General features: G+C 42.5%; 1 protein-coding gene across 1 annotated transcript in view; it reads right to left on the bottom strand.

Annotated features, from left to right (window-relative positions):
- Positions 1-18,011, bottom strand: part of STARD4 (StAR related lipid transfer domain containing 4) — a 33,977-nt gene extending 15,966 nt beyond the window's left edge. Inside the window, exons 1-5 of the mRNA XM_079795343.1 lie at positions 17,885-18,011; positions 10,312-10,430; positions 9,324-9,373; positions 1,656-1,782; positions 554-668 (exon numbers count right to left, since the gene is read on the bottom strand). Coding sequence (XP_079651469.1) covers positions 554-668; positions 1,656-1,782; positions 9,324-9,373; positions 10,312-10,416 — 397 coding nt within the window. The 5' untranslated portion in view covers positions 10,417-10,430; positions 17,885-18,011. The remainder of the gene's footprint in view (positions 1-553; positions 669-1,655; positions 1,783-9,323; positions 9,374-10,311; positions 10,431-17,884) is intronic.
- Between the last annotated feature and the right edge of the window lie 280 nt (positions 18,012-18,291).

Genomic DNA, 18,291 nt, shown 5'->3' with positions numbered 1-18,291 from the left:
TAACTATATACAGAAAACATATTAACTTACCTATAGATATATCTTAGGAAGCAGGAACCTTCTAATAGCACTATTTTTAGTTTCAAAAAGAAAAATTGTACACAACTCAGAGAAGGAGAATATCCTCACACATACCAAGACTATTAGTGTGTGTGTGTGTGTGTGTGTGTGTGTGTGTGTGTATGACTAAGAAGCTATTTTTCATTTACTGGATCTCTTTCTTAGAGGTAGTCATGTGATCCATGTTTGTTAGCTGTGATCTGGAGCAGCGGTCACCAACCTTTCGGACTTCACAGACCACCAATGGTCTGCGGACCACCGGTTGGCGACCACTGATCTGGAGGATAGCATGTAACTGGAAATAAAAACCTAAATTTCAAAACCCTTCTTGATATTGTTATTTTAATCCCTAGGGTTCAGCATTTTTAAATGAAGCTTAGGATTATAAAATAATTATGAGAACATATCTTGCATAGAAAAAAAAAATCCAGCCTATAAAACTCAAATATTTAAAACAAATTGAAAAACAGTATATGGTTTTTGAGATCATTACCACAGGATAAAAGCCCTCCGTTATAGTCCACAGTGTAGGAGAAATCAACAAACTCTCTTGGGGCAATGATATTCCAAAGCTGACCAGCAGTAGTGTAACGCATCACACAGCAATTCTGAAGGACAAAAGTTAACAGATGTTACTTACTACTCTAGGGACACATACATAGACGCATAGATCATAAGTTCATCCTTAGTAAGGAACTAATACTCATCTAAAATGTCTTATAATTAGTAGTAATAATTCTTACAGTGATTCTGACAGGTTTAGACTTGTATTCTAAATCTCACTGCTGCTATATATACATGAAGAAGATATATAATAAAAATATAGAGATGTTACCTCATATCCAAATCTCTAATTCAATAGTCGCTATGTATCCATGGAAGTAGGTGGTGTAGCCCTTAGGTGTTTAAGATAAAATATACAAATACATTCACTAAAACACCACATGATTTAATAAAGACGTTTAGCCCAACCGGCATGGCTCAGTGGTTGAACATCAACCTATGAACCAGGAGGTCATGGTTCAATTCCTGGTCAAGGCACATGCCCTGGTTGCAGGCTCAATCCCCAGTAGGGAGCATGCAGGAGGGAGCTGATCAGTGATTCTCCCTCATCATTGATATTTCTATTTCTTTTTCCCTCTCTCTTCCTCTCTGAAATCAATAAAATTACATTTAAAAATAAATTCAAACATGGCAAGAACTAAATTAATAAAAATAGAAAAAGACAGGAAGCCACTTTTGTTTAGAGTGACATCTTTGGTCTTTGATTTTGGCTTCAACAGAAAACTTACATACAATTTACCTGAAAACCTGAATCTACCAGTAATAGTGGTGTTTTCAGAATCTTAGATTTCAGAAAATAAACTCACTTCTGACTAACACTCATTAGGTAATATGAGAAAGCTCAAGCTTTTTAAAAGGCAGCAAGGAGTCCCTGTGAGACCTCTGCCATGACTACTTATTCTCAAAGCAATGAATGCAAGTGTGTACACATGTTCCCACACACACATGCACGCTCTCTCTCTCTCTCACACACACACACACACACACACATAACACACACACAATCTGAAGTAATGTTTCTAAACAAATACCTCTTCAAAGTTCTCCAAAATGTCCAATGAAGTCATTAAGCTGTCCCAATCCAAGCGACAGGGACCTGGGCGTATATGGTCCATTATATCATTAACAACACCATCTATAATACCTTGGGCTTTGAAACTGGAAAGAAAAAAAAAGTCAAATACTACTGAATGAAAAATTTCAGCATGCCCTTGTATGTAGTTCAGAACTAACTAGAGCAAACATGTCAATGAAATTAATTGATTGATTGATTTTTTTATTGTTAATCCTCACCCGAGGATATTTTTCCATTGATCTTTGGAGAGAAATGAAGAGAGAGGGAAAGACAGAGAAAAACATCGATGTGATAGAAATGCATCGATTGGTTGCCTCCTGGATGCACCCTGACAGGGCCTGGGCCAGGGAGGAGCCTGCAACCAAGATACGTACTACCCTTGACTGGAATCGAACCCGAGACCCTTTGGTCCGCAGGCCGATGCTCTATCCACTGAGCCAAACCAGCTAGGGCAATGAATATTTATTAAAGGGAGCAAATCCCAACAACCTTTCTATCAATTATTTTATCAGAATGTATTCTTTGTCCTCAAATGTAGTAAGAAATCTGAAGGCTATATTTTGTGTTATCACGAACATAGTACTGGTAAAGTACCGTCATGTTATGCCATGGCCAAAAACAAACTGCAGAACACTTGTAATGTTTCCATTTATTTTGCATGCTATTCTTTTCTCAGTTATACTCTAACATGTTATTAGTATAAACATATTTTTATAGACTGGAAGAATATATATGTAACACATATAAACAGAATATAATTATTACACAGGATATATAATTAATTCCTATAAGTCAATGAAAAAAAATATGGGCAAAGGACATGATAAGATTGACCTGAAATGTCAATAAATTTAGAAAAGATGTTCATCTTCACTCATAATCAACTAAATACTAGTAAGATACCATCTCATGTGCCTCAGATTGGCAGAAATTATAAACTTAGTGACAAGTATTGAGTGGAAGGGAACGAGAACTCTCAAACTGCTATCACCACTTCAGAGAGCAATTTGACAATGGTTAGTGAAGTTGAGTGATGCACATCCCTAAGACCCAGGTACACACCCCAGGAAAATCACACATGTGTAGGAGACATACTAAGAAGTTTACTGTAGCACTATACTTTATAGGGAAGAACTGACAACAACCTACCCATATATATAAAAGCCTAAGTGACCGGACAACCAGACGACCGTCCAGTAGCTATGACATACACTGACCACAAGGAGCAGATGCTCAACAAAGGAGCTGCCCCCAGGTGGTCAGTGCATTCCCACAGTAGGAGCGCCGCTCAGCTGATAGACGAGCACCAGACGCAGGGCTCATGGCTGGCGAGCGCAGCTATGGAGGCACAAGTCTCTCCCACGGATAGCGGATACTCCCCCTGCACTCCCCTCCCCAATCCGGACTGGGACGGGGATGGGACTGACTGGGCACGAGCCCACAGCCCATGGTGCCACACAAGGAGCGAGGATGTGATGATGAGTGGCAGCTGCGCGATCATGGGCACGCCAGTATCGCCCTAGGGCAGGCATGCGGAGACCACAGTGGAGTGGCAGCAAGCCTACCTAGTGGTGGCGGAAGCAGCAGGTGCAGCAGGGCTGGGATGGGCAGGAGCTGTGTGGCCCCCCACCCAGGCTCCAGCTCCTCCCCAGCTGCCTGCCGCTTCATGCACTACTTCATACTGTGCAGGATCAACAGTGGTTGAGGTAGCAAGCAATGGCAAAGGCAGGGCTGGAGCCCGACGAGCTAGCAGGTAAGGCTGGGCTGCAGTGGCATGGAGGTCCACTGATCCCCTCAGGCCAGGCCGAGGGACCATACTGTGCACGAATCTGTGCACCGGGGCTCTAGTCTATATATAAGCCTATAGTGACCAAATGACAGGTCAACCAGTCGCTATGATGCACACTGGCCACTAGGGGGCAGACGCTCAATGCAAGAAATGCCCCCTGGTGGTCAGTGCACTCCCACAGCGGAAATGCCGCTCAGCCAGAAGCCGGGCTCATGGCTGGCGACCGCAGCTGCAGCAGTGTGAGCCTCTCCTGCCTCCATGGTGAGCGGGAGCAGCGCGGCACCTGGCCCCTGCGCCTGCCGCTTCATGCACTGCTATATCCCTCAAGGGATGTTGGACTGCCGGTTTCAGCACAATCACCAGCCTGGCCTGCAGGGATTGGGCCGAAACTGGCAGTCCGATATCCCCCGAGGGGTCCCAGATTGTGAGAGGGCGCAGGCCAGGGTGAGGGAACCCATGGATTTGTGCACCAGGCCTCTAGTAAAGTTTTAAGTAGGAAATCTGCAAACAGATAAATACATTGTGGTATATATATATATATATATATATATATATATATATATGTGTGTGTGTGTGTGTGTGTGTATATATATATATATATATATATATATATATATGAAAGTGAATGAATAGACTATATGACTAAATCCTGAAAATGAAATATGGATAAAATTAAAAGCAAGTTACTAAAGGAAACACATACACAGATATAGTCAAAGTATGAAACAGAAATAACACACACAGCTTCAAGGTAGCAATTACCTCTGGGGAGGAAAGAAAAGTGACAAAAAGAAATGAGAGACAGACTGGCTTTAACTCTTGATATATACTTCACCAGCTATATCAAGCAACATTTTTCTTGGGGGGAGGGAGGGGGTCTTTTTTGTTTTCTTTAAAACATCTGAAGCTGTTTTATCATTTTACAAATTTCAAGTTCTAACTTATATGATCTCTCCCATCGTAAATCTGCTCTTCCCTCCTGTGTTCTCTAACTTGGGGTGGAGGATGGGGAATCCTACCTAATAATCCTACCTAATAATAGCCAAATATGCAAATTGACCATAACTCTGACACACCCACAAGCCACACCCACCATCCAATCAGAGCGAGCATGCAAATTAACCCAAACCAAGATGGCTACAGCCACAGAGAGCAAGGTTTCCTAGGTAACAGAGGAAGCCAAGCTTTCCGCCTGCCCTTGCCAGGCCTAAGCCTCCACTGAAGCTACAAAGTTTCAAGTATAGAAAGTAAACAAATTCAAACAAATGGCGGCAGAATGGAACTTGAGAGAGCAGGCCAAGGTTGCTGCCAGCAACAGGGGAAGCAAAGCTTTTCGCACACCCTGGCCAGGCCCACCCACTTAAGGCAACAAAGTTTCAATTATAACCCCAACAGAAATGGCTGCCGGCCTCGGAGGAAGCCCCAGGCTTGGCTCCGCTCCAGGCTACAAAGTTTCAATTGTAGAAAGAAAATAAATTCCAGATACCAGGGCCTCCTCTTGGGTTGCCAGGGGGCGTGGCCAGCCTGCAAACCACCACAGGCCCCTCGATCAGGCCGCCCCAAGCCCCAAGGGAACCCCACCCTGATCAGGGACACCCTTCAGGGCAAACCAGCTGGCCCCCACCCGTGCACCAGGCCTCTATCCTATCTAATAAAAGAGTAATATGCAGATTTCTCATCACTGCAACACACAATATAGCTGCCCCCATGTGGTCAAAGATCCTGCCCCCATGTGGACACAGGATGGCCAGGAGGAGAGGGCAGTTGAGAAGGACCAGGCCTGCAAGGGAGGGCAATTGGAGGTGATCAACTCTGCAGGAAAGGGCAGTTAGGGGTGGCCAGGCCGGCAGAGGAGGGAAGTTGGGGGCAAACAGGCTGGCAGCAGAGTGGTTAGGGGGTGATCAGGCTGGCAGGCAGAAGCGGTTAGGGGCAATCAGGAAGGCAGGCAGGCAAGCAGTTGGGAGCCAGCAGTCCTGGATTGTGAGAGGGCAGTCGGACATCCCTTGAGGGATCCCATATTGGAGAGGGTACAGGCTGGGCTGAGGGACAACCCCCCTCCGTGCACGAATTTCGTGCACCAGGTCTCTAGTCCTATAATAAAGAGGTATTATGCAAACTGACCATCACTCCAATACACAAGATGGCTGCCCCCATATGAACACAAGATGGCCACCACAAGATGGCCAGCAGGGGAGGGCAGTTGGGAGGAACCAGGCCTGAAAAGGAGGGCAGTTGGGGAACCAGGCTTGCAGGGGAGGACAGTTGGGAGGGACAAGGCCTACAAGGGAGGGCAGTTGGGAGGGACCAGGCCTGAAAGGGAGGGTAGTTGGGGGGGACCAGGCCAGCAGGGGAGGGCAGTTTGGGGTGACCAGGTCAGCAGGGGAGGGCAGTTAGGGGTGACCAGGCTAGAAAGGGAGGGAAGTTAGGGGCGACCAGGCCGGCAGGGGAGGGCAGTTAGGGGTGACTAGGCCAGCAGGGGAAGGCAATTAGGGGCAATCAGGCCAGCAGGGGAGTGGTTAGGGGGTGATCAGGCTGGCATGCAGAAGCAGTTAGGGGCAATCAGACAGGCAGGCAGGCGAGCGGTTGGGAGCCAGCAGTCCTGGATTGTGAGAGGGATGTCCCATATTGGAGAGGGTTCAGGCTGGGCTGAGGGACACCACCACCACCCCCGCCCGTGCACGAATTTTGTGCACCGGGCCTCTAGTGGGGATAATAAAAATTAATCCAGTCATCCAAATTAGAAATCTGGGATTCAACTTTGACTCTTCTTTTTCTCTTAACCCTATTACAACAGTCAGAATTAAGAAGTCACCATGTTTTAACAAGATGATTTCCTATATGTAAAGTGCTTAGAACAATATCTGGTTCTCAAATGCTGTCATCACTATCATCATCTTCTACCATCACCATCACTAAATCTCTTTCATGTTCATTTGCCCTTTTCAATTCCCATGCTTTGTCTTTAGTTTGTGCACTGTGTCCAACTCAACATTCCATCAGTCTCTGGATCTTTTGATCACACCTCTTTAAGCATATGAAAAAGCCACAAATGTCTTCCCAGGAATATACACACCAACACAATACTTTGTATACAATCTTAGGGGAGCTTCAAGAAGCAAGTCATAGACTCCCAGGGTAAAACCTCTTCTCTGAACTCTTACTGCTCTCATTTTACAATGCTATTTAACAATATTATTAGAGTAAATTTAAGATCCTTTGAGGGCATGGGAGGTGGGGGATTGTACCATACTGAATCCCTTAGTTTAGCATTCAAAGCTCCTGCACATATATGTTCTCCCCACCCTCATACTTTACCAGCTATACAAACACAATTTCTACCTCCCTAAACTAACTTGAAGTGTTTCCCATCTGTGTGTATGTAGTAGATGCAATTCCTTCTGCCTGGAATATGAATCAGTCTTCCATTCCCTAAGAAATATCAATTATTCCTTTTAGACTCAGCTCACAGATTAGCTTTTGTATGAAGTCCTTTCAAACCACCAAGCATAATGCTATGTACTCTTTTCAACCCCCACTGGGAATTAATGATCTAAAGGATTAAGGCTACCAGACCGCTGTACCGATTTTTCGGTAATTTCCGAATCTGCCACTATACCGCTGTACCTAATTTTCGGTACTTTGCCTAGTACCTATTTTCTACAATGTCTTCAAGTTCCATCTTATTCTAACCACTTGTTTGCATGTAACTAACATTTTTCTATATCATGTTGATTTTTTCTCTTTAATGCTCAGGAGCCCAGGTATAGGGGACAGTTAGGTTCAGGGCCTCAGGTCTGGTAGGGTTAACTTTCCACCCTGGCCTACAATGCTTAATCCACCCCCAGTTTCTCAGTCCTCATCATAAATATTGTATGACTCATCTTTCTGAAAACGCTATCTCTGGTATTTCACTTCAAAACATTCTGTATATAGTAAGTGGGGCCAGACCCCTGTTTCATTTTAGAAAGGGCTGAGTCCCAAGGATGTGAACATCCTATATAATAAAAGCCTAATATGGTAAGTGTCCAAACCTTCATTCAACCAGTTGCTATGATGCGCACTGACCACCAGGGGGCAGACGCTCCAACCTGTAGGTTAAGCTTGCTGTTGGGGTCCAGCCGATTGGGACTGGGCAAGACACGCCCTGCAGCCCCCCGCGGTGCCTCCTTGGCCCCAATTGTGCACTGGTGGGGTCCCTTGACCTGGCCTGTGCCCTCTCGCAATCTGGGACCCCTCGGGGTATGTCAGAGAGCTGGTTTTGGCTCAATCCCCGCAGGCCAGGCTGAGGGATACCACTGAAGCACAAATCTGTGCACCAGGCCTCTAGTTCAACTATAATTACACAAAGCAATTGTCCCCACTGGTTTTAGAAAGCAATTATTTTTTTCTGGTTAAGGGGATAATTCATGTTCAACTATCTGCAAATACCAAAAAATGGAAATAAAACCACCCACAAAATCACCATCTAGAGGTATACATTTGGTGTTTAATAAAAACATTTCAATATATAAAAATATATAAAGTCAACTCACAATTGTGCTATATACAGTTGAATATTCACTTTATATGGTGAGCATTTTTTTATGTTTTTAAATAATATTTGAAAATGTGTTTTTTAAAAAATGTAAAATGTCACATGTTCCATAATTTAATTATTCATCAACTGTTGATTATTCAAGTTGTTTTTAATATCTAATATATAGGCAATGCTGTGATGGAAGAGATAAGAACTTAACTATTGTCTTTCTGATGATTTCTCCAAGATAAATTCCTAGCATAAAGTATACTATAGCACTGAGTAAATGTAGAAGGGTATTAGAAGAATCTTATACATAACTAGAGGTCCGGTGCACAGATTCATATACCGGTGGAGTCCCTCTGCCTGGCCTCTGGGGATCGGGCCGAAACTGGCTCTCCGATATCTCCCGAGGGGTCCCAGATTGCGAGAGGGCCAAGGCCAGACCGAATGACCCCACCGGTGCACAATCGGGGATGGGGAGGGACCACAAGAGAGTTCCAGGGCGTGTCCGGCCCATCTCGCCCAGTCCCGATTGGCCGGACTGCAGCAGCAAGCTAACCTACTGGTCAAAGCATCTGCCCCCTGGTGGTCAGTGCGCATCATAGTGACTGGTCGAACACTTAGCATATTAGGCTTTTATATATGTGTGTGTGTGTGCGTGTGTGCGTGTGTGTGTGTGTGTGTGTGTGTGTGTAGAGAGAGAGACTAGAGGCCCGGTGCACAAAAATTCATGCACTCGGGGGGTCCCTCAGCCCAGCCTGCACCCTCTCGAATTCCAGGAGCCCTCGGGGGATGTCCGACTGATGGCTTAGGCTCGCTCCCCTTAGTGCTCCTGTGGAGGCGGGAGAGGTTCCTGTCATTGCCGCTGCACTCACCAGCCATGAGCCCGGCTTCTGGGCTTCTGGCTGAGCAGTGCTCCCCCTGTGGGAGTGCACTGACCAGCAGGGGGGAGCTCCTGCATTGAGCATCTGCCCCCGGTGGTCAGTGTGCGACATAGCAACCGGTCATTACACCGTTCATTCAATTTGCATATTAGTCTTTTATTATATAGGATGCTAAGAAATTAAGATCTTATCAGTCATTTCACATCATTATTTATGATCCCCTCACCATCAACTCAGTCCAGAAGGGTTATGGAAATAGGCTTTGACTTCATATGGTAACTTGCTTCTCAGAAAGTTTAAATCTTAAAAGAAGAGGCCTAATTTTACTGGCAATAATCATTTAGTAATCATTAATGTTGCTGTGTGTGTGTGTGTGTATAAAACATTTAGCAATGTCTTAAGAGCTACATAAAACTACTAGAATTTACTTACAGATATCCACTAAATTCTTCTGAAGGTTTTCTCCAAATCGTGACATCTCTCTAGAAAAATAAAAAACAGTAAATGGTGATAATTATATAAGTGGAACCTTGGATATAAAACTGACAATTTCATACGTCTAGAGCATTAGTGTTTGCATTAAAACTTAAGTAAATATTCAGAGATGCATAAAGTTATTTATACCATCAAATGATCCACATTTGAATTTCTCCTCTATCCTAAAATCCTTCACATTTTATTTAAATTATAGACCTCCAAGAAAGATTTTTCAGTAGCTTAATGTGACCCAAATACTGTGAAGATTCAGTGATGGCACTATCTCACTGGCCATTTATTATTTTCCTTATTCCAATCTTGTCTACTGGCACATTTAGAATAAGACATTAAGAATCCTAAATATTTCATTCTGAACTCGCTCATATCTTTTAAAATATTAAACAATTCACATATGTTCTGACAGTGCTATCTTGAATTAATCCCTACAATTTTTTCTGGTAATTACCCAAGAAATTCTGCATAACAGAATAGCTAAAGCACTTAACTGGAAGAGTCCTGGATTCTAGGATTGGCTCTGTCAACACTCAGCCATAAGATAATTTGGGCAAGTCCTGTTGCTAAAAATACTAACTGGTCACTCTCACGGGCTTGTTGAAATATCTGAAACTGAAACTATTCCAAACTACCAATTACTATACTTCCTTAAGTTGACAATGATACACTTTATTGGTTGACTTAAGAGGCCAGTCTTTAGGCTCTTGTTGCCCAAGTCTATTCTCATGTCCAATATCTAAAGAACTACCGAAAGCGGTACAGGATTACTATGTTTGTTCCTTTATGACCTGCTAAACCACCCACTTTATTAGGAAAATTATCTATCCTGCATATACATTTGCAGTATGGTCCACATTTTCCCATACTATTCTGAAAAATATTAACCAATTCATTAGACAGAAGATACTCCCCAATTAAACTAATTTACCGTTTTCTTTGCAACACGCCACTTATCATCTTCAATGCTATGGTACTGGATGAGAGTGTTTTTAAGTTTAGTTGCAAAAGCAGCAGCATCAGGCAGGCCTTCCATTTTTTATTTTCTCCCTGTTACAAAGACCAAAATCAGCATCAGCAAACACAATTTGATGCAGTAGGGCAGTGGGTTTCAAATGTGGCTTCATAATAGAATATCCTGGGGAGCTATAAAAAAGACCTATACCTGGACCCCACCCCAAATCAAGTAATCAGAATCTCTGATAGTAGGTCCTGGGCATATAGGTTTTTTCCTAAATATTTCCAAAGTGAATAACACATAGTTAGGGATGAGAATCATTTTAAGTTATTAAAATCACTCATATAAAAAATAATACAATCCTATATTGCCTTACTAATAGGATCCAATGAAAAGGAATAAAATTCCAGATCACTTAAAGAAAAAAATTGCTATTTCCAAAATATAAAAATAATACACAAGTCATAGATCTTTAAAAACTTCCTTAGATTTTAGCTACTGAAATTTTTTTTTATTTTACTGTCCAACAGATTTAGAACTCATTCTAGCAAACAAATGAGAACCAGAACTGGAAACCTCTTCTAAAGACAGGGCTACAGAACTCCAAACAATTTCTCATTTTTAAAATGCTCCACTGTTTTTAATATTGTATTGCATTTGATGAAGTGTTACAGGATTCAATCAGTTGACAGTGTAAGGAAAAAGGTCCTATGAAGACTTTTAGAACCACTAGTACAGTGTCAACAAATGGTTAATTTTAAGGAAACCATTTTAACTATATAAAATGGAAAAAGTACTATTTCATTAATAATCCCAAAGACAAGGTACTGTTCACCATTGTTTTTAAAAGGAAATGATGACTCATATTGAAAGATAACAATATAAGGGATTCTGTTATGTGATGGTTTTAAAACCCTGCTGCAAATTCTCTGACACATCTCCCATGAAGAGGTGGAGTCTCGGACTCCCAGGCTCTCTTAGGGAAGTCCATGCAGGTTCTGCAGGCTTCTTTTAGGATGATTGCTTTGGGAGCCTTCGAACAACATGCAAGCACGCAAAAAAATCTGGCTACCCTGAAGCCGACACATGGAAAGCCAGGGGAAGAGGGAGAGAGACAGCACCCACTCCCAGATCCAGAAGCTTAATGCCTAATGGGCACCTCTTGCTTCCCTCAAACTGCCTTAGCCTTCCCATCTGAAGAATTTGCTAGTAAAAGGGTAATTGAGCCAGTTGTGCAAAGTCCAAAACCTTGAAATCACATGAGATTCCTATCCACACCCCTCAACCCATTTACCTACAATGTTCTTGTCCTACCAGCTTTCTTTCTGTTTCTCAAATAGGCCAAGCTTGTCACGGACTTTGGCCTTTGGACTTGCTATTTCTCTGCCTGGATTGCTAGATCCCAAATTTGAGCATGACCAAAAACAACCTATGACGACAATTTTTCGATTTGAACCTCTTGTCCTTAATACAGTCTTCTATTAAGTCACTATTATAGTCTTCTTTTATTTTCTTCACAGTGTTTATCATGATCTGAAATTAAATTGTTCACTTATTGGTATACTGTTTTCTACTCTTCGACCATAACATCCCTAACTAAGAGCAGGGGCCCTTGTCTACCTTATCCACCACCATAGCCTCACTCATGAGAACACTGCCTGGAACACATCAGGCACCTAAGTGTGTTTGCTTCAAAACAAGAATTATTTGGTCTTCGTTTTGTCTCCCTTTGGTTCCATGGTACTCTCCAGGAAAAGCCTAAAGGAGAAAGGGTTTTGGGGGAAAAGCTGCCCATTTACAGACCCATCAAGCCAAGAGAAAATTTTAATGGCATATCAAGCCTCTATGGAAATAAGGCTTCAATTCTCAACTACAGATGCATGCATTAGAATCACCTGTTGTATTTTGTAGTGGTTGCTGCTATTGACAAAGACGCTCTCCTTAGTTCCTCTGAGTCCGATGTTTGACTAGGCCTAGCTCTTGAGCTTGTCCTTAGCCCCCTTGGTTGTTTTAGCAAATATCCTGCTAAATCAAGTTAGTGAAAATTCCCCACCCTCAAAAATTCCTCATCCCACCCTCCTTCAACCACTCTGACCTGCCTTCAGCAAGAATCCTATCCAGTCGATTTAGCCAGAATCCCTCTTACCCCTAATGCTTCCCCTTAGTAACTTTCCCTCCAGTGACATCTTCCCTGTTCCTTGGCTATAAACTCCCCACTTATCCTTGTTGCATTCAGTAGGCAGTGCAGTTCTTTACTGAGGTTTCTTTTTTCCCATTGCAGTAGTTCTTAAATAAGATTTGCTTTTACCACTTTAACTTCTGCCTCCCTCAAGTTTTGACACTGTTTTTAAATGTTAGCTTTCAGGGCCCACTGCGAGGCAGTGTGATTCAGTGGGTCTGTTCTGGGATAGGCTCCAGAAATCCAGGTCTTTAAAAAGCCTCACTGATCTTTCTGTCATCCAGCCAGGACTGAAAACCACTGGTGGAAAAACTAAAGGTGAGAGAAATAAATCAATGTTGCAGTCAATATTTAAATAGTGCAACACAGAGCATACAAGCCATTAAAAACGATAAACACTGAAATGAGCAGTAGGGGAGGAAAAAAAACTTTTTCTCTATCTACCCTCTTAAGGTTCTGTCTCGGAATGTGGGAATTAAACTGACAAAAGGTTAACAGGAGAAAAGGTACACAAATCTTATTTGATGTTAACATTTTAATTTAAGGCTCAGAGGCCTTCATAAAAAAGAAGTGTAGTGAAGACTGGGGAGGGGCAAGGGCTAGGTGAAGGGGGATAATGAGGGAACATCTGTAATACTGTGAACAATAAAGAAAAAAAGAGAGACATGAAACAATGCAATGCTTGATCCTGTTTGGGATCTTGGACCAGAATGAAAATTGTTATGAAGGACATTATTGGGACAAGTAGCAAGATTTGAAATTAAAAAACTATAGGTTAGAGAAAGCAACACCGCAAAAGGTTAACAATAAATCTGGTGGAAAGATAAGCAAGAGTTTTTTGCACTCTTCTGGCAACTTTTCTATAAGTTTGAAATAATTTCTAACTAAAGATAAAATTTAATAATAAGTTTTTAAAAAGTATCCTAACACTTTAGAAAACAAATATCAAAATCATATAAGGCAATCACTAAGATATTTTATTTACCCCAAAGTTTAATCAATACAGGAAAAAAAAAAAAAAGTGGAGACCCAAAGTAGTAGATAGACCCAAGGCTTATACAGCATTTTAATAAAGGGTGATTAATTCTGGAGAAGTGACAAGATGAGGAAAAGGGATTGGGATTCTAGGGGTGGTAAATTATGGGAAGTAATTATATGGAAGAAAACAATAGAAGATAGGGTTATTTTAGTAAAGTTTGTGCAGACCATCTCGATGCCAACTATCTGTCTCCAGTGATGAGCTGTCCTCCTCCTGATATAGGAGAGGGGGCAGAGAAAACCCTCACAAAGGGAAACGTACGTCCTACTTTTAGGCAGATAGTGGAAGGAAAAAGAGCTCTTTTTTCATTTGCTGCTTATTAACTGCCTTCAGCTCAAAATAATTCTTATCCCAAGTGGTATATTGTGGAGTGGCATATCACAGAAACATGGAAAAGTATATAGAGAAAATTCAATAATATAAAATTTAGGATCTATGTAAGTGGTGCCAAATATATAACAAGTACAGGTCCTACCCGAAGACTAAAAGTGAATGAGCACATTCAAAAAGTCTGCCAGTAAGGAATATATCCCATTTCCACTCAAGAGATTGCCAACTTGATAGCTAGTACAATGATCTTATTCAAGAATATGTTATAAACAAGCATAAGTTCTTAGAGAAGACTTGCAAAAGAAATTTCATTTATCTATTACTAGGATCATCATAATTAAAACAATGTTATTTAAACCCAAAGTCACCTGCCAGATAATCCTGTGGTTGGCAGATAATTTTTAAAAAATATTTGATAGAAATCAAAGAGGAAATGAAATGCTACTATTAAACAACGTTATCTGTGCAAATCCAGCACACAAAATGTAAGCAATAAAAACTACCTATAAAGATAAGAATCTTTAGTAATCTTTCACTCCTACTGACCAGTGTAAAGTCCAAACTCCTTAATATGGCTTATGGGATCCTTCATGAACTGGCCAAGCTTCACTACCTAATTTCTACTCTTCTTTCCTGGATTCCCCTGAAAATTAAGTCAGTTCCCCCTCCCAAGTTTTCTCACAGCAACTCTGTAATGTAATTATTCACTTGTCATCTTCTCCCATTTAACTGTAAATCTTTGGGGCAGGAAATGTGAAGTCTAGCATGCTGTTGGAACACAGTGAATTAAACAGAAAAATAATGGTGAGCTACTAGCCTGGAAGACCTCAAGATATCTAAGGCAGGTCCATTCATACTAATCATCCTTGAGCTTCTGAATGACTAAAACTTCCATTAATGTAATGAAACAACAATTTCTCAAAGAGGTCTACTATTTTATTTATCAAGCATCTAGTGTATACCAGGTCCTAGAATGACATTGATGAATATAATCTAGTTTTTGCTTTAAAAATTGATGTATTCCACCCTTCAAGTAAACTTTTAACTGCATAATAACAAAAATTAAAACATTAAAAATTATTAATGAGTCACTTTAAGGGTAGTGGAGTAGAAGTAGAAGATAGGACAGGAAGAGAACAAACTATAAACTTGGAAAGCTCTCTTATAGCTGATGAACTATTTAACCAGGCAGTTAATTCTTGCATGAATTTTTGTTCATCAAGATTAAGTCCAAAAGGGTATAATGGTTATTGTCTAAACCACCTGGGTGGGCAGGCATGACAGAGGATCCCTAGAAATATATTCCAGGACCAAAAAGGGGCAGTATTGGGGTTACCAAAGTCTTGGCGCTCTCCTAATATAACAGGGTATTCATGCTAATTGAATGGAAAGCATACCATATGCCCTCCTGCAATCTCCACCTGTGGAGGATGTCAGGAAATGTTTTAAATACCATTTTGAACTCCCTCTTAATAATTCTTTTATTCCCTTTCTTGACCTTTTATCAAGAAACTCTCCAACTCTACCACTTACATTTCAGAGAGAACAAGTACCACTTAACTTTATCAGAATCTAAGAGCTCCATATATAAGATTATATGCTCTTGACAGTTTTATTACACAGTGCTGAGTAATGCCTATCTTCATGTTTTACTTACTTTAACCTTTTTTGTTCATGTTTTCTATGTCCATATTTTTGAAGTGATCCCTGGTGTAGATAGTGGGTGTCATTATAGAGTGGACAGCTTTCCCCAGTTAAAATTTTCCTATAAGCACCATAAGTCATTGATCAATACAACCCCAATTTTTGTCAAATATATGTCCAGTGAAATGGCCACAGGTTGTATTTTATAGACCATAATAAACCCCTAATAAAAAGTGAATGCCATAAAAATCTGTTTCTACTTATGTAGTAAAATTAAGTCAGAATTCATTTCTTAAAGAAGCTCATATAGAAATCGACCTTCCATGAACCAATAGATATGAGTTTCATTTATGTGAATAGCTTCAATTTAACATGCCATAGATTTTCCCCCAAGATGTGGTGCAAACCAATGCCTTGTACATTAAATTATATTTTCTACCTAACATAAAAATTTCAGCACATGCATGATTTCCAATCAATCTTGAATTGGCAATTTAGCTTTCCTAACTCAGTCAACTATGGAGTTTCTCATTTTTGAGAGGTGGCTGCAGCATTTGCCACAGGGAAGCCTATTCTGCAATGTGACTAGTGTCCCTCTGTTTTAGTGCTCACTTTGACTGATTTTAGCACAAGCTTTACAACAATGTTGAGACTTTTTACAACACTTTTAGCAATAATAAGTTCTAATATCACAACTTTAGGTTTATGTCCAAGTTAATAATGTTCAAGCTCTTAATGCTCTAATCCTTTACTTAAAAGAATAAAGCTAACATTTTTAAATCATTTACTGTGTGATCAATTTTCGGGCCACTTTAAATTGTATTTTTTCATTTAATCTTCATAAAGAACCTTAAGAGCCAACCCTATAATTATTCCTATTTTACAGAAAGGGAAAGGGGCAATAGGTAAAGCAGGTCACTTGTCTAAGACCATACAGCTAGTAAGTGATGGAGCCAGAATTCAAACCCAGGGCTTCTGCCTTCAGAGGCTAAAGATCTATTCTGTAAAACGCGGAAAGCTGATCACTGGCTAGAGGAGACTTTACACTAAAAATATGACTATGCAGTAGTAAAACAGAATCTCTTACCCTTTGAGACAGCATGGAGGGCCCTGGAGAGTATCATGCTAAGGGAAATAAGTTAGTCAGAGAAAGACAAGTATCACGTGATCTCACTCATATGTGGAACCTAAGTAACAAACTGATGAACTTAGTGGATCCAGAGACATGGTAGCATGGAACAGAGTGCAGAATCTGAGGGAAGTCAGGGGAGGGTGGGTGAGGGGGTGGGTGGGAAGTAACCAACCAAGAACCTTGTATGCATGTATGCATGGCCCATAGCCACAGATAATGGGGTGGTGAGGGCCTGGGGTGGGACGGGTTGGAGGGGGTTAATGGGGGGAAAAGGAAGACATATGTAATACTTTCAACAATAAAGAATTATTTTTAAAAAAATATATATATAGGACATCATATTGAATTTGTTATATTTTGTTCTGGTTTCTGAACCCAAAATAGCTCAGGTATATTTTCTTTAAATATATTTTTATTGATTTCAGAGAGGAAGAGAGAGAAACATCAATGATGAGAATCATTGATCGGCTGCCTCCTGCACGCCCCCCATTGGGGATCAAGCCAGCAACCCGGGCATGTACCCTTGCCCAGAGTAGAACCAGAGACCCTTCAGTCCGCAGGCCCACGCTCTATCCACTGAGCCAAACCAGCTAGGGCTCAGGTAATCTTCCTTAATTGTAAATTAAGGATGACAGTAATAGCACGAATTTATCGAGGAGTTACAGGAGTTTGTACACTTAGCACCGCACTTGGAAGACACCTATAGTACGCCCTGGAAAAAGCTGTCTTTTATCATCATCATCTTGGTCAATGCTTCCTGTGGGAGGGTGGACCCTCTGTTGTCTGTGCTTCTTCTACAAACCGGGAAGCACGGTGCCCGTCACAGAACGGGACCTCCAGCATCTGCACCACGGCCCCGGAAGCAAGCTTATTACCGCCCCTTCCCCGTTTCACAAATGAAGAAACGGAGGCCTCATCGGCGTCCAAATCCTGGTGAGTCGTGCGAAGAGACAAGGAGCAAACCCTGGGTTCCTTCCGGACCGCCCCCTCCCCGCCCTGGGACTCCCTTTGCTTTCTCACCGGTGAGGTCGGTGCCCTCCGGGAGGCCACGGGGCGCCATCTCCGCCCCCCACGGCCGCCTCCCCCGCCCCACTCCAAGCCAAAGCTCCGGGAAAATGCACCGGGCGGGGCGCCCAGGACGCCGGCCGCCCTCCCTTCCTCCCTCCCTCCCTCGGAGCCGCCTCGTTGCCCCCGCGACCCCCGCGCATCCACCCAAGGCTACCTGAGAAGAAGCGAGGAGTGAGGGGTACCCGGCGGGAAGCCTCAGACCAGAAACCGACTCGCCCCTCTCGGAAACACTGACGCGCTCAGCTCTCCAAGCTTCCCCGCCCATCGGGGCCGCGGGCGACGGCAGCCAATGGGCGTCAAGCCACGGCAGGTATCAGCCAATCAGAAGGCAGCAAGCCGCACAGGGGAAGGCGGGCCGAACCTCTAGCCACGCCCGCGGCTCGAACCCGGGGCCCCGCAGGGCTAGTAGCCGAAGTTGGCCCGGGCAACGTGTGTTTCCTGGGATTGGCTGGCGTGGCAGCGTGCGGAGTGCCGATTGGTCACCGGGGAATGGAACGATTCCGCGTGGGTGGGAGGTGGCGGGAAGCGGCCCGGGTTCCGTGGGTAGCGAAGTTGCCTCTG

Source organism: Cnephaeus nilssonii (genome assembly GCF_951640355.1).
Source record: "Cnephaeus nilssonii genome assembly, chromosome: 2".
Taxonomy (NCBI): Eukaryota; Metazoa; Chordata; class Mammalia; order Chiroptera; family Vespertilionidae; genus Cnephaeus; species Cnephaeus nilssonii.
Note: the sequence above shows the minus strand (reverse complement) of the source record. Positions and strands in the feature narration are given on the sequence as shown.